A 22,591-nucleotide genomic window follows, 5' to 3' on the forward strand; every position below is an offset into this window, starting at 1 on the left:
ATCACTGTAATAGTCCATGTGAGAGGATGTACTAAGGAAGTAAAATTTCTTTGAGCCCTTGTTTCCTTATATGTAAAATATGTTTAGAAATAGGGTTATCCTGAGGCTTAAATGAGGTAGATAATAAAGGCAGTATTTATAAAATCTTTATCTCAGTGCCTAGCACATAGATATGATAAATGTAAATGATAGCTATTATTATCATAATAGGAATAGGTTTTAATGTAATAGGACAATTATATATTGTTTTAGGTTGCCAGGCTGTTATGACAAATATCATACAAGGGTTGGCTTAAACAGTAAGCGTTTATTGGGTCATGGTTTTGAGGCTAGGAGATGTCCATAATGAAGACTGGGAAGGCTTGCTTTCTCCCCGTGGGCTGTAGCTTTCTGGTGCTGGCTGCCAACAACCCTTTGGGTTCCTTGGCTTGTATTTCTGCCTCCCATCACATGGAGGTGTCCTGTGCTTTCTGGCTCCTGTGATTTCTGGGTTTTCTTTATTAAGGCCTCTAATTCAATTGGCCAACCTTAACTAAAAGTAACATTTTCACAAGGGCCTATTTATAATGGGTTCACAGCCACAGGGACGTGGATTAAGATTAATAGCATGTGTTTGTTCGGGTACATAATTCCACCTACCACATATATATACATCCAGTCTTTACAATATGTCTCCCTTCTCTGCTTATCTTTAACCAACTGCTTTACAAAGACAAAAGGAAGTGAAAATAAAAGCTGAGTTTGATTTTTGGAATACAGTTTTAGAACCGCTCTGTGCAAATATATATAGCCACTCGTTGTATGTGACTGTTTAAATTTAATTCAAATTGAAAATTCAGTTCATCGGTCTCACTGTCCACCTTTCATGTACTTAGTAGCCACTTGTGTTTAGTGGCTACCATATTGGACAGCACAGAAAGAACAGAAAGTTGTTTCGAACAGCAGTGATCTAGAAAAAGAAACAAGTTATCAAACATTTGCAATACACAGTGTTTTGATTAAGTTCTATGGTATGCTGTGTAGGATTTGATTAAATCAGTCATTTCTACTGTAATACAACATAAGTGTTTCTCAAAATAACTTGCGATATGCAAAATCATGTACTAGAAATCACAGACCTTATGGGCAAAAGGGAGTTAGGAGCACAACACTCAAAATACTCAAAAACTTTGTGAAGTGGTGGAAAGAGGGTTATCTGAAATCAGATGCAAAGTTGTTGCCTCAGATGAGGCTCACAAGGTGATCTGAGTTAACTGGTAGGTGTTTGAGGTATATGTGTTTTGTGTAATCCTGTGCAGCTTGATTCAGGTAGGTGTAGTATTCTGCATTTACCTCATGTTTTCTAATGTATTATTCTTATTGAAACAAATTTGTTTTCAAAACAAGAATTGTAGCAGAACTGATTACTTAGCAAAGGCACCTAACCCAGATTTGGGGAGTCAAGGCTTCCTAGAAGAAGTAGTGTCTAAGTCAAGATATGAAGGATGTTAACTAAATAAGCTCTCTTTGAGACAGGTACATTATAGCTGAGTCTCAAATTTGTAAGCCATGCTAATAACTAGGGGAAGAGAATTTCATGCGGAAGAAATAGCTAGTTCAAATGTCCTGAGCCTGGAATAATCTTGGCAAGATTAAGACACAGAAGCATGGCTGGGTGGAGTAAGAAAGGGCAAGAATGTTAGAAATGAAGTCAGATGTAGGCAAGCCAGATTGTATAGGATATACTAAGTCATGAAAAAAAAATTTGGGTTGTAGTTCATGAGCAGGGAAATTATGTGATTCTCTTGGCTGCTGTGAATAGAATATATTGGAAGCAAGATCTTCCAATTAGGAGGATATTGTAGTGGTTCAGGGGAGAGAAGACAAGATTGGACCAGGGTAGTAGCAGTTGAAGTTGTGAGTAGTTGTCAGATGTTGGGTATATTTTAAAAATAGATGTTTTGGGACTTGCTGATGGATTGAATGTGGTGCATAAGAGAATATAAATGACCGTAGACTTTTTACCTAAGCAACTAGATGAGTTATACTGCCATTTATTTACACAGGAATAAGGGAGAAGCAGGATTATGAGGAAATCACAAATATGATTTTAAGCATTGTTTGAGATACTCATTAGTGGCTTTGTGGTATATTCAAAAGTCTGAAGTTTATCAAGGAGAGAGGACTAGAGATAGAAATTTGGTAGTCATCAATGTATTGGTGGTATATAAAGCCAGGAGATCAGATGAGATCATTTAGGGCAGGGTTAGTAAACTTTTTTTTTGAACAGCTTTATCAAGTTGTAATTCACAAACCATACAGTCCACCCATTTAAAGTATACAAATTCAGTGTGTTTTAGAATATTCACATAATTACACAACCATCACCACAATCTTAACTTTAGAACATTTTCAGCTCCTCCCCCACCCCCAACAGAATCCCATTAGCAGTTGATTCCCATCTCCCCCTAATACTCCTTCCCCTGGCCTAAGCAACCACTAATCTACTTTCTGTCTCTGTAAATTTGCCTATTCTGGACATTTCATATAAATAGAATTATATAATATGTCATTTTTTGTGACGGACTTCCTTCACCTAGCATAATATTTTCACAGTTCATCCATGTTGCAACACATATCATTACTTCATTTCCCTTTATTACAGAATAATATTCCATTGTATGGATATACCACATTTTATTTACACAAATTCATCAGTTAGTGAACATTTGAATTCTTTCTACTTTTTGGCTGTCATGAATGATGATGCTAGCATACAAGTTTTTGCATGGACATAATGTTTTCTCTTGAGTATAGACCTAGGAGTGGAAAATGTGAATTTGGACACTAAAGTGTCCCTAGGAGGGCAGGATCAAATTTTTCAATTCTGCTAAGACTGAGGATGGACCGCTGAATTTGTCAAAATAGTATATTGTTAGGGGCTTTGACAGTGATGGGTCAGTTAACTGGGAATGAAAGCTTGATTGGAGTGGATTTATGAGACATTGGAGGTGAAATCAGTAATACAAGGATTATAGATATTTTTGGAATGTTTTGTTATGAGTGGAGTAGAGAATCAAGTCAGTGTCTAAAAGGGAACCCAAAATTTATTTATTTGTATATTTTTAATGGCATGTTATTATAAGTTTATATAATGGTGGGAATGTTACAATAGAGAGGGGAAATTTGTGATTTCAGGGAGGATAATTGCCAGACAAAGTTCTTGAATGGTGTATAAGTGAAAGAGACATTCCATTCATTGTACAGGACAGAAATCTGAGGTTTTTGGTATGAATGCAAATCGGTTGGCAGATTCTTTGGTGGGAAGACAACATAATTCTCTACTGACTGCTTCTAATTCTCAGTATAGAGATTGAGAATGAGGTGGGAAAATGGGGGAGTTGGAGAGTTAAGAAAAAAAATAGATGGTGTAAAATGATCTTCTTTGAAGGTGGAAAATGGTTGTGGGAAATTAGGAAGGAAGTTAAAGAGCCAAGTAGTCAGGATTTGGATATTGACATCTCTAAGAATCAGGAATATTGTGAATGAATATTGTGGTAGAGTTAAAGCAGTTCCTAGCCTATATCTTCAGCTATTTAAAATAGTCAAAAATAGCTTTGCTTGTGCTTATCTTCTCATAGAGATGAGGCTACGTACTTGCTTACTTGATCACTGAGCTGCATGTTCATTTTGGGAGGGATAATGAGGTATGTGTGTGTTGAACACATAAATGTAATGGAATTCAAATATTTGTATAAGTGGCCCTAAGAATACAAAGATATCTTTTCTCACTGTGTTCTTTAAAATTCATAGAATTGTATATACCATAATGTGAATGTGTTTTTTTAAATTGCCTGATCATAATAATAGTGGTGTATCGAGTGTCTGGAGGACTTATTACCTCAATTTTCTTACTTCACAGAATGAAATAGAAAGTGGAAAAATAATATTTTCAGAGCATCTTCCTTTAAGTAAGCTACAACAAGGCATAAAATCTGGTACATACCTTCAGGGAACATTTAGAGCCAGTAGGGAAAATTACTTAGAAGCTACAGTATGGATTCATGGAGACAATGAAGAAAATAAAGAGGCAAGTGTGTAGATAAATTCCTTTATATGTTATAATACTTTTTGATCCTTATCGTTAGTAAGTGTTTAAACATTTGTATGAGAATTTAAATGTCATATCCAGTTTATCAGCTTGAAAACAGTTATATGGGAGGTCTTAGTAGTAGAGTTAACCACTGTTTTGGAAAAACTGGTTATGGAATAAAAAAAATCTATGAACCCACTTGTAAGAGAATAAAAATCTAGTCAATCAAATAAAAAGTAGGATGCTTCTATTTTATATATTATGATCAGTTATGGTAAATATCATTTTCATAGCATATAATTGCTCCAAAGTGCTTCACATACTTTAAAGCAAATAGCCACCATATTTGGAGTACTCACTATTTGCCAGGTACTCTTCCAACTGCTTTGCATGCTACATTTCATCTTCAACACAGACTATAAAACTTTTTTTTTTTTTTTTTCCATTTTACCACTCAGGATGATGAGATTTAAATAGGTTAGGTAGTTTCCCCAAGGTCTCTTAGTACTAGTGTAAGAATTTGGTGGACTCATGAACACAACCCATCTTTTCTGAACCTTTTTTTTTCCTACCCAATATTGAGCACTTAAGGGATAGGAGTAAAGAGATGCTACATTTACACACAAACATACATACACACACATATACACATATGTATATATCTATATTTTGATATATAAAGGAAATATTTTTTATATTTTTATGTATATAAAGGAAACATATAAAGGAGGAAATTATACATACATAGAGACACTCAGAGTACATAGAAACTTTTTCTAGATAACCTACCTATTATTGCCACTAAAAATATTTGGGCAAATGCCATTTGCTATTTTAAACAGATAATTGTACAAGGACTTAAAAATTTAAACCGAGCTATCCATGAAGATATTGTGGCTGTGGAACTTTTCCCCAAGAGTCAGTGGGTAGCACCGTCTTCTGTGGTTTTGCATGATGAAGGTCAAAATGAAGACGATGTGGAGGAAGAAGAAGAGAAAGAATGCATTGTATGAAACCAAGAAGGTTTTATTTTTGCCTGTGCAACTTTGTATCATTAGTTAATGTATTAGCTTTCAGATTTACTGAATAAAATTATAATTAATATGTTTAATACATGTCAAACACGTTGTTGGTGTTTTTCCCTCTAAGCATTTAAGTAGCTTTTTAGAATCTTATTTTGCTCAAGTAAATGGATTTTAAATACAAAGAAACTGTTAATTTGAGTATGAAATTGGGAATCTTTGACTTTCTGATCTGAATTAGTGAGGTCTTAATAATAACAAATTTGAAATTTTCTGAAATGCTCTTATATAATGTTACAATTCCCTTAATATAATAGATGTACTTCTGGGCCTTTATAATGGAGTATGTTTACTAGTTCCTTCTTTATTACCATAATATTTCTTGGGAAGAGAATGTTTTCAGTGATTGCTTAAGAGCTAGAGTCTACCTGATATGACCTATTAATTATTTCCCAATTTTATAAATTACAAAAAAACAACAAATAGTTTGAATTCATACAACATTGGCAGTTCTTTTTCCATAAGGTTATATTCAGTACTTAGAAGTCTTACTATAAACATTATTCTTGGAGAGTCCAGGCCAAAGGAGAGTGTTAGAGGTGAAATATAATTACAAGATCCTTCTGATAGTTCTAGTAATAAACACTTTATTTGGGGTTTTATTTTGAATAAAGAAAAACCTTTAAAGATCCATCTCTTATTTAATAAAGGCTAAGTGGGAACTAGTCACCCATGGCCACACATCTAATTAGTACAGACTAGTACTAAAACGCTGGTCCCAGTTAACACTAGTTAACTCCCAGACCTGTGTTTTAATCAGTAAATCCCTATACTTAAACTGAAAAGAATTGAGTTCTGCCATCTTTATTCAGTTATATTTGTGTTTTGTTTGTTTGTTTTTTTGATTGTCTGCTTTTGTAGTACTTTATTATTATGAAACTATTTAGAATGGTTTAGCGTGCTGTTGCTTAGAATTTTGAAGCATCAAGATTCTTATAGTTTTATGTCATAATTTAATGCCTGGATATATTAGTATACATAAAAATATTCTAATTTGGGGAGAAATTGCCTCATAATTGGAGAGAAAATAATTGAAGATTTTTATTTTTAAATCTCAGCTGAAGACTGTTGTAAATGAAAAAATGTTAAAGCCTACTGGTAGAGTTGTAGGAATAATAAAAAGGAATTGGCGACCATATTGTGGCATGCTTTCTAAGTCGGATATTAAGGAGGTGAGTATATATGTAATAGAACTTGTAATAGGACTTATCGCCATCCCTCTGTTCCCAGTCCTTGAGGTGTGTGTGTGTGTGTGTGTGTGAAAACTTTTTTTCTAATTTTCTCCAGTCAAGAAGACATCTCTTTACACCTGCTGATAAGAGAATTCCTCGAATTCGGATAGAAACCAGGCAGGCTTCCACATTAGAAGGACGAAGAATTATTGTTGCTATTGATGGTTGGCCCAGAAATTCCAGATACCCAAATGTAAGCCTAAATGTTAAATTTCATTCTAGGGTATTTAATTAAAGACTTGGAATACAAGTTCTTCTTTTAGTGAAAATAAAATCTACTTTAGTATAGAATTTATACTGAAATTTAGGGATTTTTCACAAACCTACCTCATTAAAAATGTATCCAATTTGAAAGTCAACTTTATGAAATTCCAATATAAATTATATAGTTACTTCTGTAGTTTCCAACAAATAACTTTTATTGGTCATACATGAGAAAGGTTGTTGGAATCTAAATATATTCTAATAAACACATTTTAAAGCTGTTGAATTTGAAACACACTTTTGAACTTGAAAAATAATAGGAAATAAACTTTGTGAGTCAAGAACTGAATCCTAGTGAAATCTCCATCATAAATTACTTGAGAGGTCTTGTCGTTTTCAGTTTTAACTTACTGAGAGGTCATTTTTAAACAGAAGGTATGGGTGGGCACATTTAGAAACATTAAGGTGATATGTAAATGCTCAAGGATTTAATTTGATAATGAAATATAATTTTTTTAAATGCTGTAAAATATGCCTTTCTAATAATACTTTTATGTTTTAGGGACACTTTGTAAAAAATTTAGGTGATGTTGGAGATAAAGAGACTGAAACAGAAGTTTTGCTGCTTGAACACGATGTTCCCTATCAGCCTTTTTCACAAGCTGTTCTTAGTTTTCTGCCTAAGATGCCCTGGAGCATTACTGAACAGGTCAGTTGAAAAGAATTCTTAGTGACTATGAATTATGATATATGATCTAGTTTAATGTTTATAGATGCTTTAAATTTTATTTTTTTATATATACATGCTTTTAAATATGTGGAAACCATAGTGTTCCACACCCTGCTGCATTTTAAGCACTCTTGAGTATCACGGAAACCAACTGTTTCTTTACTGAAAGATAAATTTTTCTAAGGAATAGACAATAGCATAAGTTATGTTTTTTCAAAGTTGAGTAAACCACCAGTAATTGAAATCGTAATGCCTGATTATCATTCAGGAAATAAAGCAAGGTTGCTTTATATAGATATTTTGCTTTCTCAAGAACTTGATTGTAGTATTACTATCAAAATAATTCTTCATTTCTTTATAAATGTGCCATCTCTAGGACATGAAAAACCGAGAAGACTTGAGGCATCTGTGTATTTGTAGTGTTGACCCACCAGGGTGTACTGATATAGATGATGCTCTACATTGTAGAGAACTTGGAAATGGAAATTTGGAGGTATTTATATTATAAAGACTGCATTATCTAAATCTGGTTCTGTTCTTTAGTTCATTTTCTTTTGAACCAATATAAAATTTCTGTTTGTGAACATTTGTTGTAAGCATAGTTATAGGTACAGAAACTGACCTGTTCAAGGTTAAAATGGTAGATGTAACTGATTTAGCTAAATTTCTTCTTATTAAGACTCTGTTAATACATTTACCCAGTTAAGCATTTTCACATCTTTTATTTTTTTCTTTTTAAGGTTGGTGTTCATATTGCTGATGTTAGCCATTTCATTAGGCCAGGAAATGCTTTAGATCAAGAATCAGCCAGAAGAGGAACAACTGTGTATCTTTGTGAAAAGGTAAATAATGTGTTGAATTTAAAATGGAATTTTGATATGTGCTTTTAACTTTTTTATTATGTATTTTATTCTTAATAAAATCACATGGTGTTTTTAACTTTTTTATTATGTATTTTATTCTTAATAAAATCACATGGTGTTTCTGAGGAAAGGACAGCCTCAGGATTTAGTAAAACTTGGTGGATAACTGTTATATTAATTGTGCATAGCTAATTTGTAACAATCATGGGCACTTTTTGAAACTTGCACAGTCACCGTTTGGGATAGCACATGAGTTAGCTAAAGGAAATACATGGAATAAAGTGGTTTTAAATCAGTTAAGATATTGCAGTGTTTTTTTTGTTTTTGAGTGGCCCAAATAACAAATAGATGTAGTTGATATAAATTATTGTATAGCATTGTCTCATCTATGGATAACTAAAATGTATTTTCTATATTTTATAAAGTTTAAGTAATGAGTCTTTTTTGTAACAGATTATCTTAAATTCTTCTGTAAGCAGGGTCCCCATAAATTTAAAGAGAGAAATTATGGAAGTAGAGGGGAAAATTAAGCTGAAGCTTAGTCTGTTATGGATTAGTTATCAAAGTTCTTATATGTAGCTTTTTTCCATAAAATTTAAGTGTCTCTCTTTTTTAATATTTGTAACACACCACTATTTTGTGTTAAGCATTGGAAAACTGTCCATTCATAGATCTACTAGAACTTATGGCAATTATATAGTACAAAGTTATTATATAGAGCAGAGATTTCAGGCTTTCAGGAGACAGCTAAGTGGTTAATGTAGGACTAAAATGTAGATCCCCTGACATGAAGTCTAGTTTTCTTTCATTGCTTCCCTTCCAGGACAATTTTTGTATGACTTCTTTTCTAGGACAGACTTATTACACATTTTTCTTTCCTCTCCTGTTCACAAGATCAAAACATTCCTTTTTTTTTCTTGTTCATTAATGCTTTTTTTTTTTAAATCTTCTTTTTATTGAGATATATTCATGTACCATGCAGTCATACAAAACAAATCGTTACATAGTTGTACATTCATCACCTAATCAATCCCTGACCCCTTCATTACCACACACACAAAAATAACAACAATAATAATTAAAGTGAAAAAGAGAAATTAAAGTAAAACAGAACACTGGGTGCCTTTGTCTATTAGTTTGTTTCTTTGTTTCCTTCCCCTATTTTTCTACTCATCCATCCATAAACTAGACAAACGGAAGTGTGGTCCTTATGGCTTTCCCAATCCCATTGTCACCCCACATAAGCTACATTTTTATACAATTGTCTTCGAGATTCATGGGTTCTGGGTTGTAGTTTGATAGTTTCAGGTATCCACCACCAGCTACCCCAATTCATTAGAGCCTAAAAAGGGTTGTCTATATTGTGCATAAAAGTGCACACCAGAGTGACCTCTTGGCTCCTTTTGGAATCTCTCTGCCACTGTAGCTTATTTCATTTCCTTTCACTTCCCCCTTTTGGTCAAGAAGATGTTGTCCATCCCACGATGCCGGGTCTGCATTCATCCCCGGGAGTCATATTCCACGTTCCCAGGGAGATTCACTCTCCTGGGTGTCTGATCCCACATAGGGGGAAGGGCAGTGATTTCACCTTTCAAGTTGGCTTAGCTAGAGAGAGAGGGCCACATCTGAGCAACAAAGAGGCATTCGGGAGGAGGCTCTTAGGCACAATTATAGGGAGGCTTAGCCTCTCCTTTGCAGCAACAGTCTTCCCAAGGGTAAATCCTGTGGTAGAGGGCTCAACCCATCAAACCACCAATCCCCTATGTCTGTGGTCATCATAGCAACCATCCAGGTGGGGTAGGCCAATACCCCTGCATTCTCCAGCAGCTCCTCAAGGGGGCTCTACATATTTTTTTCCTTTTTTTTTTTTTTTAAATCAACTGTATGAAAAATAAAAAAATAATAATTTGAAAAAAAACATACAATAAAAGAACATTTCAAAGAGACCATAACAAGGGAGTAAGAAAAAGACAACTAACCTAAGATAACTACTTTACTTCCAACATGTTCCTACTCTACCCCAAGAAAGTTACCTAATACAGCAACATTTCTGTGAACTTGTTCCTACTATACCCATCAGAAATTAACAGACCATAGTCATTCCTGGGCATTCCCAGAATGTTAAATTTACCCACGATAGCTTATCTGTTCTTCTTGGATTATTGTTCCCCCTTCCTTAATTGCTCTCCATTGCTAGTTCCCCTACATTCTACATTATAAACCATTTGTTTTACATTTTTCAAAGTTCACATTAGTGGTAGCATATAATATTTCTCTTTTTGTGCCTGGCTTATTTCGCTCAGCATTATGTCTTCAAGGTTCATCCATGTTGTCATATGTTTCACGAGATCGTTCCTTCTTACTGCCGCGTAGTTTCCATCGTGTGTATATACCACATTTTATTTATCCACTCATCTGTTGAAGGACATTTGGGTTGTTTCCATCTCTTGGCAATTGTGAATAATGCTGCTATGAACATTGGCCTGCAGATATCTGTTCGTGTCACTGCTGTCCGATCTTCCGGGTATATACCGAGAAGTGCAATCGCTGGATCGAATGGTAGCTCTATATCTAGTTTTCTAAGGAACTGCCAGACTGACTTCCAGAGTGGCTGAACCATTGTACAGTCCCACCAACAATGAATAAGAGTTCCAATTTCTCCACATCCCCTCCAGCATTTGTAGTTTCCTGTTTGTTTAATGGCAGCCATTCTAATCGGTGTGAGATGGTATCTCATTGTGGTCTTAATTTGCATCTCTCTAATAGCTAGTGAAGCTGAACATTTTTTCGTGTGTTTCTTGGTCATTTGTATTTCCTCTTCAGAGAACTGTCTTTTCATATCTTTTGCCCATTTTATAATTGGGCTGTCTGTACTATTGTCCTTGAGTTGTAGGATTTCTTTATATATGCAAGATATCAGTCTTTTGTCAGATGCATGGTTTCCAAAAATTTTTTCCCATTAAGTTGGCTGCCTCTTTACCTTTTTGACAAATTCCTTTGAAGTACAGAAACTTCTAAGCTCGAGGAGTTCCTGTTTATCTATTTTTTCTTTTGTTGCTTGTGCTTTGGGTGTAAAATCTAGGAAGTGGCTACCTAATACAAGGTCTTAACGATGTTTTCCTACATTATCTTCTAGGAGTTTTATGGTACTTTCTTTTATATTGAGATTTTTGGTCCATTTTGAGTTAATTTTTGTGTAGAGTGTGAGGTAGGGGTCCTCTTTCATTCTTTTGGATATGGATATCCAACTCTCCCAGCCCCATTTGTTGAAAAGACCATTATGACCCAGTTCAGTGACTTTGGGAGCTTATCAAAGATCAGTCGGCCATAGATCTGGGGGTCTATCTCCGAATTCTCAGTTCGATTCCATTGATCGATATCTCTATCTTTGTGCCAGTACCATGCTGTTTTGAGAACTGTGCGTTTATAATAAGCTTCAAAGTCAGGGAGTGTAAGTCTTCCCACTTCGTTTTTCTTTTTTAGAATGTCTTTAGCAATTCGAGGCATCTTCCCTTTCCAAATAAATTTGATAACTAGCTTTTCCAAGTCTGCAAAGTAGGTTGTTGGAATTTTGATTGGGATTGCATTGAATCTGTAGATGAGTTTGGGTAGAATTGACATCTTAATGACATTTAGTCTTCCTATCCATGAACATGGAATATTTTTCCATCTTTTAAGATCCCCTTCTATTTCTTTTAGTAGAGTTATGTAGTTTTTTTTTGTATAGGTCTTTTACATCTTTGGTTAAGTTTATTCCTAGGTACTTGATTTTTTTAGTTGCTATTGAACATGGTATGTTTTTCTTGAGTGTCTCTTCAGTTTGTTCGTTTCTAGCATATAGAAACATTACTGACTTATGTGCATTAATCTTCTATCCCGCTACTTTGCTAAATTTGTTCATTAGCTCTAGTAGCTATATCGTCGATTTCTCAGGGTTTTCCAGATATAAGATCATATCATCTGCAAACAATGACAGTTTTACTTCTTCTTTTCCAATTTGGATGCCTTTTATTTCTTTGTCTGGCTAGCACTTCCAGCACAATGCTGAATAACAGTGGTGATAGCGGGCATCCTTATCTTGTTCCTGATCTTAGAGGGAAGGCTTTCAGTCTCTCACCATTGAGTACTATGCTGGCTGTGGGTTTTTCATATATGCTCTTTATCATATTGAGGAAGTTTCCTCCAATTCCTACCTTTTAAAGTGTTTTTATCAAAAGCGGATGTTGGATTTTGTCAAATGCTTTTTCAGCATCTATTAAGATGATCATTTGATTTTTCTCTTTCAAATTGTTAATGTGTTGTAATACATTGATTGATTTTCTTATGGTGAACCATCTTTGCATGCCTGGAATAAGCCCCACTTGGTCATGGTGTATGATTTTTTTAATGTGTCTTTGGATTCGATTTGCAAGTATTTTGTTGAGGATTTTTGCATCTATATTCATTAGGGAGATTGGCCGGTAGTTTTCCTTTTTTGTAGCATCTTGCCTGGTTTTGGTATTAGATTGATGTTAGCTTCATAAAATGAGTTAGGTAGTGTTTGATTTTCTTCAATGTTTTGAAAGAGTTTAAGTAAGATTGGTGTCAGTTCTTTTTGGAAAGTTTGGTAGAATTCCCCTGTGAAGCCATCTGGCCCTGGGCATTTATTTGTGGGAAGATTTTTGATGACTGATTGGATCTCTTTGCTTGTGATGGGTTGGTTAAGGTCTTCTGTTTCTTCTCTGGTCAGTTTAGGTTGTTCATATGTTTCCAGGAAATTGTCCATTTCCTCTACATTATCCAGTTTTTTGCCATACAGTTGTTCATAGTATCCTCTTATAATTTTTTAATTTTTCGGAATCTGCAGTTATGTCACCTTTTTCATTCATTATTTTGTTTATACGGGTCTTCTCTCTTTTTGATTTTGTCAGTCTAGCTAGGGGCTTGTCAATCTTGTTGATCTTCTCAAAGAACCAACTTTTGGTGATATTTATCGTCTCTATTTTTTTTTGTTCTCTGTGTCATTTATTTCTGCTTTAATCCTTGTTATTTCTTTTCTTCTACTTGGTTTAGGATTGGTTTGCTGTTTGTTTTCCAGCTTCTTCAGTGGATCCATTAGTTCTTTGATTTTGGCTTTTTCTTCCTTTTTAATATATGCATTTAGTGGTATAAATTTCCCCCTCAGTACCGCTTTTGCTGCATCCCATAGGTTTTGGTATGTTGTGTTCTCATTTTCATCTGTCTCTATGTATTTAATAATTTCTCTTGCTATTTCTTCTTTAACCCACTGATTGTTTAGGAGTGTGTTGTTTAACCTCCAGGTATTTGTGAATTTTCTAAGTCTCTGATTGTTATTGACTTCTAATTGTATTCCATTGTGGTCAGAGAATGTACTTTGAATAATTTCAATCTTTTTAAATTTATTGAGGCTTGTTTTATGTCCCAGCATATGATCTATTCTGGAGAAAGTTCCGTGAGCACTAGAGAAGTATGTGTATCCTGGTGATTTGGGATGTAATGTCCTGTATATGTCTGTTAAATCTAATTCATTTATCAGATTGTTTAGGTTTTCAGTTTCCTTATTGGTCTTCTGTCTGGTTGATCTATCTATAGGAGAGAGTGATGTGTTGAAGTCTCCCACAATTATTGTGGAAACATCAATTGCTTCCTTTAGTTTTGCCAGTGTTTCTCTCATGTATTTTGTGGCACCTTCGTTGGGTGCATAAACATTTATGATTGTTATTTCTTCTTGTTGAATTGCCCCTTTTATTAGTATGTAGTGGCCTTCTTTGTCTCTCATAAAATCCTTGCATTTAAAGTCTGTTTTATCTGAGATTAATATTATTATTCCTGCTTTCTTTTGGCTGTAGCTTGCATGAAATATTTTTTCCATCCTTTCACTTTCAATTTCTTTGTGTCCCTGTGTCTAAGATGAGTCTCTTATATGCAACATATTGATGGTTGATTTTTTTAAATCCATTCTGCGAATCTATATCTTTTCATTGGGGAGTTTAATCCATTTACATTCAATGTTATAACCGTGAAAGCATTTCTTGAATCAGCCATCTTATCCTTTGGTTTATGTTTGTCATATATATTTTTCCTCTCTCTCTATTAATATCCTTTAATGTACCCATACCGAATCTCTTTAGTACTGAACCTTTCTCCATGTCTCTCTCTCCTTTCTTTGTTTCTCTGTCTGTAGGGCTCCCTTTAGTATCTCCAGTAGGGCAGGTCTCTTGTTAGCAAATTCTCTCAGTATTTGTTTGTCTGTGAAAAATTGAAGCTCTCCCTCAAATCTGAAGGAGAGTTTTGCTGAATTAAGTATCCTTGATTGGAAATTTTTCTCACTCAGAATTTTAAATATATTGTGCCACTGCTTTCTCGCCTCCATGGTGGTTGCTGAGTAGTCACTACTTAGTCTTATGCTGTTTCCTTTGTCTGTGGTGAATTGCTTCTCCCTTACTGCTTTCAGAACTTGCTTCTTCTCTTCCATGTTTGACAGTGTGATCAGAATATGTCTTGGAGTGTGTTTATTTGGATTTATTCTATTTGGAGTTCGCTGGGCATTTATGATTTGTGTATTTATGGTGTTTAGAAAATTTGGGAAGTTTTCCCCAACAATTTCTCTGAATACTTTTCCTAGACATCTACCCTTTTCTTCCCCTTCTGGAACACCAATGAGTCTTATATTTGGACATTTCATATTATCTATCATATCCCTGAGGTCCGTTTCAATTTTTTCGATTTTTTTCCCCATTCTTTCTTTTGTGCTTTCATTTTCCATTCTGTCATCTTCCAGGTCACTGATTCGTTGTTCAACTTCCTCTAGTCTTGTACTGTGAGTATCCAGAATCTTTTTAATTTGGTCAAGAGTTTCTTTAATTTCCATAAGATCATCTATTTTTTTATTTAGTCTTGCAGTGTCTTCTTTATGCTCTTCTAGGGTCTTCTTGATATCCTTTGTATCCTGTACTATGGTCTCATTGTTCATCTTTAGTTCTTAATTAGTTGCTCTAGGTGCTGTGTCTCTTCTGATCTTTTGATTTGGGTGGTTGGGGTTGTGTTATCTATATCATCTGGTTTTTTCATATACTTTATAATTTTCTGTTGTTTTTGGCCTTTGGCATTTGCTGAACTTGATAGGGTTCTTTTAGGATTTGTAGACCAATTGAAGTCCTTATCTCTAATTTATCAGATCTACAGCTTCGTGGAGTACACTTTCTCTAACTAACCAGCAGGTGGCATCCACGAGCCACCTGTTCTCCACAAGCCAGTTCTCCCCTGCTTTGCCTTTGTGGTGAGTGGGGGAGTGAGCCTTGTGGGGTCCAATTGGTGTACCAAGCTTGCATGTGTAGTTGGTGTTGCCCGCCCTGTATATGGGGCATGTGTCTGGGTGGTCAGGGAGGGGTTGTGGCTCTAACAATCAAATCTCCCTGGTGATCCTGGAGTTTTAAAGCTGCTGCAGTAGTCTAATCCTTCAGTTCAGTCCTGCCACAGTTTGTCCCTGCCACTGACCCACAAGTCCTTGGTATTGGCGTATGGCCCCTGAGCCTTGCAAGTGGGTCCCTCTTCCAGGCCGTGCACCCCCTGGTCTTCTGTTGAGGGATGACTGTGCTATGTCACATGTGAGTGACGTCCTCCCAGGGCGGTTCTGGGCTGCTGGGCTGTGTAGGGGGGCTCTCAGTCTGCTGAAATGATGGCTGAATGGGGCTTTGTTAATTCACACTGCTCCACCTTCCCAACTCCGGGACAACCAGCTGAGGGTGCAGGGAAGGCTAATGTCCACTCCCAATTCTGTGGTGTGTGCGTGTTATTTGAAGCACTTCCGTCACACTGGGTTGTCTGGGGCAGCTCTGGGCTATGGGGCTGGCGACGGGCAGGAGTGTTTCCTGTCCATCAGGATGATGGCTATGAGCGGACACCCCCCTTTTCTTGGGAAGTTGTGGTGGTTAGTGAATTTTCTCAGCCACTGGATTATTGCCTTTTGTCTCAGAGCTCTCTTAGTTCTGCTCTTGTCTTGACCTTGCAAGTCTTTGAGGCTTTCTGTATTGGGCTTCTTAGAGTAATTGTTTTAGAAACAGAAAAAAAAAAAAAAAAATTAAAAAAAAAAAAAGCCCTCCTTGCAGATCTAATGGGTTATTGAAATGCTAAGAGACAAAGCAATTAGGGCCATTAAGGAAAGATCTAGGGGGCAGAGAGATTAGTTTTTCTTCGGGATTTGCATTTGAGCCTCAGGGCCTGAGCTCTGCCCTTCCCCTTCCTATGTTCACCAGAACTCCAAAAATCCTCCGCTTTTATTTTGGAGTTTTTCTTGCTGTTTTTTGCTATGCCTGTCTCCTCTCTGCTGGGCTGGCTGCTCTGATTCTCTGGTGTCTGATCTCAGTCTATCTGTGGTTGGAGTTTGGATCAGTACAATGAGTTTCCGATAAGAGCTGCCACTGCAGTTCTCCCTTCTCCTTCCCGGCACTGACGGCCCCTCCTCCCACGGGACTGCGCCTGGCAGGGAGGGGCGCAGGTCCCCTGGCCGCAAAAACTTACAGATTTCGCTGATCTCAGCAGTTCGACATGTTCATGAGTGTTGTATGAAGTATGCCCAAAGTCAGATTGCTCTGTGGTGTCCAGTCCACACAGTTCCTGGCTTTCTACCTACTTTGCTGGAAGAGTAACTAAAACATACAGCTCACCAATCCGCCGTCTCGCCCCGCCTATCCCATTAATGCTTTTTGAGACTAGAACTTCAAGTAAAAATATGGATATAGCTAAGGAATTTGTGGCTCTTTTTTTATCTTTTACAGAGGATTGACATGGTTCCAGAGTTGCTTAGCTCTAACTTGTGTTCCTTAAGATGTGATGTGGACAGGTATTTATGCATGTTTTTTCATAAGGACTATTTAGTGCTTAGTAGTATTTAGTACTATTTTAGTACTTTAACTGATTCCGATTAACAAATACTGTCTATCCCCTTCTCCCCCATAGGCTGGCATTTTCATGTATTTGGGAAATGAATCACAATGCTGAAATCTTAAAAACAAGGTTTACAAAAAGTGCCATTAATTCAAAGGTTAGTGTCACAGTTAATCTTTAATGGTTAAAATCTTTAGTACTTTCAACAGTGTTCTAAATTGCTTTGAAAAAGTTAGGCTTAAGTTAATTTTTTCCCCAGTATTGCTGTAAAAATCTACTTTTTTCTGGTCTCTGCTTACTTCTTGATATTATTCAAAAATTAGTTTGGTTGGCAGTCGTCTTGTATTTAGAAACTTTACAAAACCTATAAATTTGAGAAGTCCAAATGGATTTAGGCACTAACTCAAGAACCACAGTAATTGAAGTTGTACCAATTTACAAATGGTTAATGTTTTTAGTTAGAGTATACACCATCTTCATCCTCACATTTTCTCATAGAAACAGTATTAAAAATTATAGTGGGATCCCAGTAGAACAAGCCTGAGATCTTTGTTCAGACAAACTGGAGCCAATTTGTCTTTCTCATCCTTTTCCTTTTTAGTACTTCTCCCCAAATTCCCTTATGTTCTCTCTCATTTTGCCCTAAGAATTCTTCCGAGGTTTGCTAAACCTCTTTTCTTCAGATAATACATTTTCCAAACTTAGCTACTTTATCTTTCTCTTTAATGCTTTTCTTTTTATTTTTAGTAACTAGTAGTAAGGTATTAGACTAACAGCTAGTGATGTGTGAATGATTTAAGCCTTCTAAAATTTATATTTTTAAATATGGAGAGTTAATAATTCTCCCAGACATTGTCAGTGTAACAGAACTACATGAAAAAAAATTTAGAAACATAATATGAAACATTTTTATAAGGGAAACCCTTAGCTCTTATATATTAGTTGACTCTCCCTAGAATTTAAGTAAGTTAAAAAATGATGGTTTCCCATTAGGAAGGAATAGGAACAGAGCAGTTATTTGTGTATTTGGGTTGTCATTAGAGATTATGTTTAAATCTTTTCTACTACCATTTATCCCATCTTTAGATGCTTAATTTTAGATTTTTAATAGATTTCCTGTGAAATGTATACACTAGTACATTAATTGTTTGCCAGTAAATAGGCAAGTTGCTGAGCATCTGGAAAAGATTTCACTTGCAGTTATCAGAGAATAGATCTAATAACCTGCCTTTGTATTTTATTTTAGTATTATCTCAATATTTAGACATTATTTGAAATGTAAAAGTAATTAAATTTAAACAATTTACTAACTGCCATTTCACTTTAACGTAAGTATTGTATAATGCCTCAGATAAGAGTTAATGGACCAGAGGTGGTAGGTGTGACATATAAATCTTATAACTCAGAATTTCTAGTTTACTATTCATTTTAGGTTTTTCTGAAATCATGGATTTTATGTAGTCAAGGTAAGGACAAACTAAACCAGTTTTATCACTTATATATATTATATTACTGTACAGTTTTGTTTTGTTTTTTAGGCTTCTCTTACATATGCTGAAGCTCAGATGAGAATTGATTCCGCAACCATGAATGATGATATTACTACTAGTCTCCGTGGACTAAATAAACTAGCTAAAATTTTGAAAAAACGAAGAATTGAAAAAGGGTACATTTCAAAAATATCTATTAAGATGTGATTTATTATTGTATTAAGATATCCTGTTGATATTAAGATAAGTGTTTTATCACAGACAATAATGAATTATTTAATAGAGACCTTTAAGTAGATACATATTAAATATTATCAAAATGATTCTGGACTGCTGCTTTTTCAGGAGTTTTGTCCTTGTAATAGGTGCGAAAAACTAAAATGTTTAAGTTAAATATCTTGAAGAAATTTCAGGAAGGCAAGAACTCCTTAAGACTTTTTTATGAATTGTTTCTAATTTTAATTAGAAATTGGTTTCCAGATCACTGATTTTCTTTAAATAAAAGTAGATGAAAAAAATAAAATAAAAAAATAAAAAAACAAACAAAAAAAGTAGATGAAGTCTTCCTTGCCCTTTAGAATTGGAAGGGAATTGAGAGTTTAATCCAAACCCTTCATTTTTTAAGCAATTGAAAGTTACATAGAAGCAGTCTTTTGAAAGATCTGATAGCTAGTGGCAAATTTGCCATTAACTGTTAGTTATATCATGGCATTTGCCTGTTTAGTGACAGAAGTTTTAAGGAAAGGAATACCAACCCAAACTTGTTGAAGTAAAGTAATTAAAATAAATTTGGTTCTCAAAAGGCATTATCAAAAATAGGAAAACAAGTACATGAACTTTTCTGATGTTGATACCTCTCTCTGGCTCCAGTGCCCATACAGGTAGGGTCACAAGCAGTTACTAAGTGTTTTGGTTGGTTGGAGCACAGACTCTAGATCTGCACTGTTTCATAATATGTGGCTAATTAAATTAATTAAATTAAATAAAAGTTAAAATTCAGTACCTCAGTCACACGAGATACATTTCAAGTACTCAATAGCCACACGTGGATAGTGGCTACCTTACTGGACAGCACAGATACAGAATATTCAAATGACCACAGAAAGCTCTATTGGACATTGTTTCTCTAGAAAGTTATGCTGAGCTATGCCTGTCTCTCCTTTTTCCACTGTCTCTCCAGTTTTCTGGGAATTTTTCATATGTTCCTAAATATGAAACTTGAAACTGGATAAGATAGATTTGGATGCAGGAAAACCGAAAGAAAGTTATCAAGCAAAGACCAAAACTGTTCCTCAAACTTATCAATTAGATGTTAATAAGAGGAACATGATTGGATTTTTTTAAATGCAAAATTCTGTCTCTGTTGCTGAATTATTCAGAATTTGTAGCTCTCTTTTCTTTGTTCGCAACAATGCTGAAAAATAATAAAATCCTGTTTCTCTCTAGGTTGTAAGAAAAGAGACATAAATATATTTGTGAAACGTGAAATGACAGTATTCAACAAATATTTTTTATTGAGTGTTTATAGTATGCCAGACATTAGAAAAAAGTTTGTGTAAAGATATTTTTTAGAAAGCTTGTTTTAAAAGCAAAGGAAATAAAACAATTTTGAAGCTGTATTTATTTTGGCAGTATAAATTAAGAGATGTAAATTTGTAATATATCTTCTCATAATTAGGGCTGGAAAGAAATTTTTTTTTAACTTCAAAGGTAGTCTATATTTTTAACTTTCTAAGCAGTTGATCATCTACTAAATATATCCTTGAATCTTCTGAGTTTTAGTTATAATGGGGAAGATGATCAGTGGAAAATATGTATCTTTTGCCTTTTTTTAAAGAGTTAGTACTCCTGAATGGACATAACAATTTAAGTGTTGTAGGAAGAAAAAATGATTGAAATGTGATCGGCGTACATTGCTTTTTAGGTGAAGATATATTAAACCACGTATTAGGTCTTATGTAGAGCTTTGTTTAAATTGTTGCATAGCGCAAGATTCCCTCCCCATTATAGCCCCTGCAGCCCTTCTTATGAAGATGTGGGCCCAAGGAAGATAAGGACTCAGAGTATCACTTAATTTGCCTCATCTCATTTTTTTCCTCCCTTTTCTTCATTGTCCATGATTTCCCATGGTTACCCAATCTCATTAAAATTGCTAGTATTAGTAACATATTAGTGGTGTTAGATGTCAGTCCACTCTATTGGTTGAATCTGTGTGGATGGTGCTTTTGAACTATGGATCTTCTGATGTTGATGATCTACCCATGGTAGCTCTCCTTTTGCCTCTACTCATCTCTCCCCATAAATACATTGTTTTCAGTTCAGAATGTAAAATACTTCCAATCACCTTTTTATAAGTGATTACAACCCCATATAGCTCAATAAAAACTCATATAGTTTGGGTGTAGACAATATTCAAACCCTCAGAAGCACAAGGAGTCAGATTTTGTTTGTGCTGCTATTGTCCTCTTGTTAAATGCCCTTGAGATTTGTAAAACGTTAACATTCACAAAAATAGAACATAAAACTTACCAGATAGTTATAAAGCCTTTAGAAGACAACTGTTATACATTTGCTATAGTTGTTTACTATTTTAAGAGAGTAATTTCCAGAATTCTGTCTTTGTTATTGGCATACTTGACTAAATTACCTCTTTAAATTTTATTTAGGGCCTTGACTCTTTCTTCCCCAGAAGTTCGATTTCACATGGACAGTGAAACTCATGATCCCATAGATCTGCAAACCAAGGAACTTAGGTATATCATTTTTTTTTTATGTGCACTAGATAAAATTTTGATCTTAAATGTAATGTGTAGTATGTATAGTAAGAAACAAAACCTGTTGATATCCAGAGTATGTATTTCTAGTATGGTTATTACCATTTATTTTCTTGGCTTATGAAATATATAGAAAAGTAAAAATGACCTCAATTTTTAGTTTTTCTTACATAAAACTGGGATCCACAATTATAACAAAAATATCCAATATGAATTGGTTGTCTTGGTGTATGGTATATTAGAACTTGACTAGTAATAATTACAATAGGTAGAAGAAGATTGCCCTGGTTAATTTCTTAAGTACTGTGGTAGGATAAAATAGTGATCAAGACCATGAGTTTGAAGTCAGATTGCCTGGATCCTGCTTCTGCCCCTTACAGTCTATATAATTTTGTATACATTATTTGACCTCTCTATGCTTCAATTTATTCGCCTGTAAAATATGATTGGTAATGTTACCTGCCTCAGAGGGTGTTGTGAAGAATACTCAGATGTTTGTTGTTATTGTTATTTTTTGGGGGGGTTGGTTAAGATTTAAGAAGCAAGGATATTTTCAATTAATTCACAGAGTTGAGGTCTCTTTTCTGTGTCTCTTTTTTATGAATTCTGAAATTAAACATGTTTTCACTTTTCTAGTAGATGACCAAGGGTTAAAAACCTGAGGGAGTGTCCTCAGATCTGTTTTGTAGGTATAAAATAATAAATACCTTAAGGGGAACTTTATCTAATGTTAATACTAACAGTGAGCCCAATATTTGGCGCTTTTTGGGGGAAATGTTGACTCTTGCTTTGCCAAGTAGAATATTGCCCATTTCTTCTTACCAAGAGGAAGAAATACCACATTCCTAAGAGATTGTCCCTGGATTTTTAAAGCTATGAGCAAAGGTTTTCCTAATCTTTAAAAAACTAATATACTCTAGGAACCTTGTCAAGAAGTTTCAGGATGCTATTATTAAAAATGGAAATATGAATGCTGGATTAATAATCCATGTTCAGTGACTTGGGAGAAAGAAAACATTGAATGAAGGCAAAATTTACACACTAGGCTTTAAATAGAATAACTGTATAGAGAATGAGAAGCTGTATCAGATTGGTGAAGAGTTTTCAAGTCAGCCTGCTCAGATTTGGATCCTGATACTCATAATAATTCTGACCTCAGGCAAGAGAGTAATGCCACTCATCATCAGTACAGGGCTATTGTATCAGATTATTTTTCATTATATATACATATACACTCACATACACAAACACACACACA

The 22,591-nt window shown here is 34.9% G+C and overlaps 1 protein-coding gene across 4 annotated transcripts in view; it reads left to right on the forward strand.

Annotated features, from left to right (window-relative positions):
* The window catches only part of DIS3 (DIS3 homolog, exosome endoribonuclease and 3'-5' exoribonuclease), a 35,483-nt gene that overhangs the window by 4,396 nt on the left and 8,496 nt on the right, over positions 1-22,591 (forward strand). For all 4 annotated transcript variants that reach the window (XM_037800236.1, XM_037800239.1, XM_037800238.1 and 1 more), the window contains 11 exons: positions 3,902-4,069; positions 4,915-5,079; positions 6,213-6,326; positions 6,442-6,579; positions 7,153-7,299; positions 7,697-7,813; positions 8,061-8,162; positions 16,961-17,025; positions 17,142-17,226; positions 18,608-18,735; positions 21,226-21,312. In XM_037800236.1, coding sequence (XP_037656164.1) covers positions 3,902-4,069; positions 4,915-5,079; positions 6,213-6,326; positions 6,442-6,579; positions 7,153-7,299; positions 7,697-7,813; positions 8,061-8,162; positions 16,961-17,025; positions 17,142-17,226; positions 18,608-18,735; positions 21,226-21,312 — 1,316 coding nt within the window. The remainder of the gene's footprint in view (positions 1-3,901; positions 4,070-4,914; positions 5,080-6,212; positions 6,327-6,441; positions 6,580-7,152; positions 7,300-7,696; positions 7,814-8,060; positions 8,163-16,960; positions 17,026-17,141; positions 17,227-18,607; positions 18,736-21,225; positions 21,313-22,591) is intronic.

This window comes from Choloepus didactylus, chromosome 12 (assembly GCF_015220235.1).
Source record: "Choloepus didactylus isolate mChoDid1 chromosome 12, mChoDid1.pri, whole genome shotgun sequence".
In the NCBI taxonomy this organism is placed as follows: domain Eukaryota; kingdom Metazoa; phylum Chordata; class Mammalia; order Pilosa; family Megalonychidae; genus Choloepus; species Choloepus didactylus.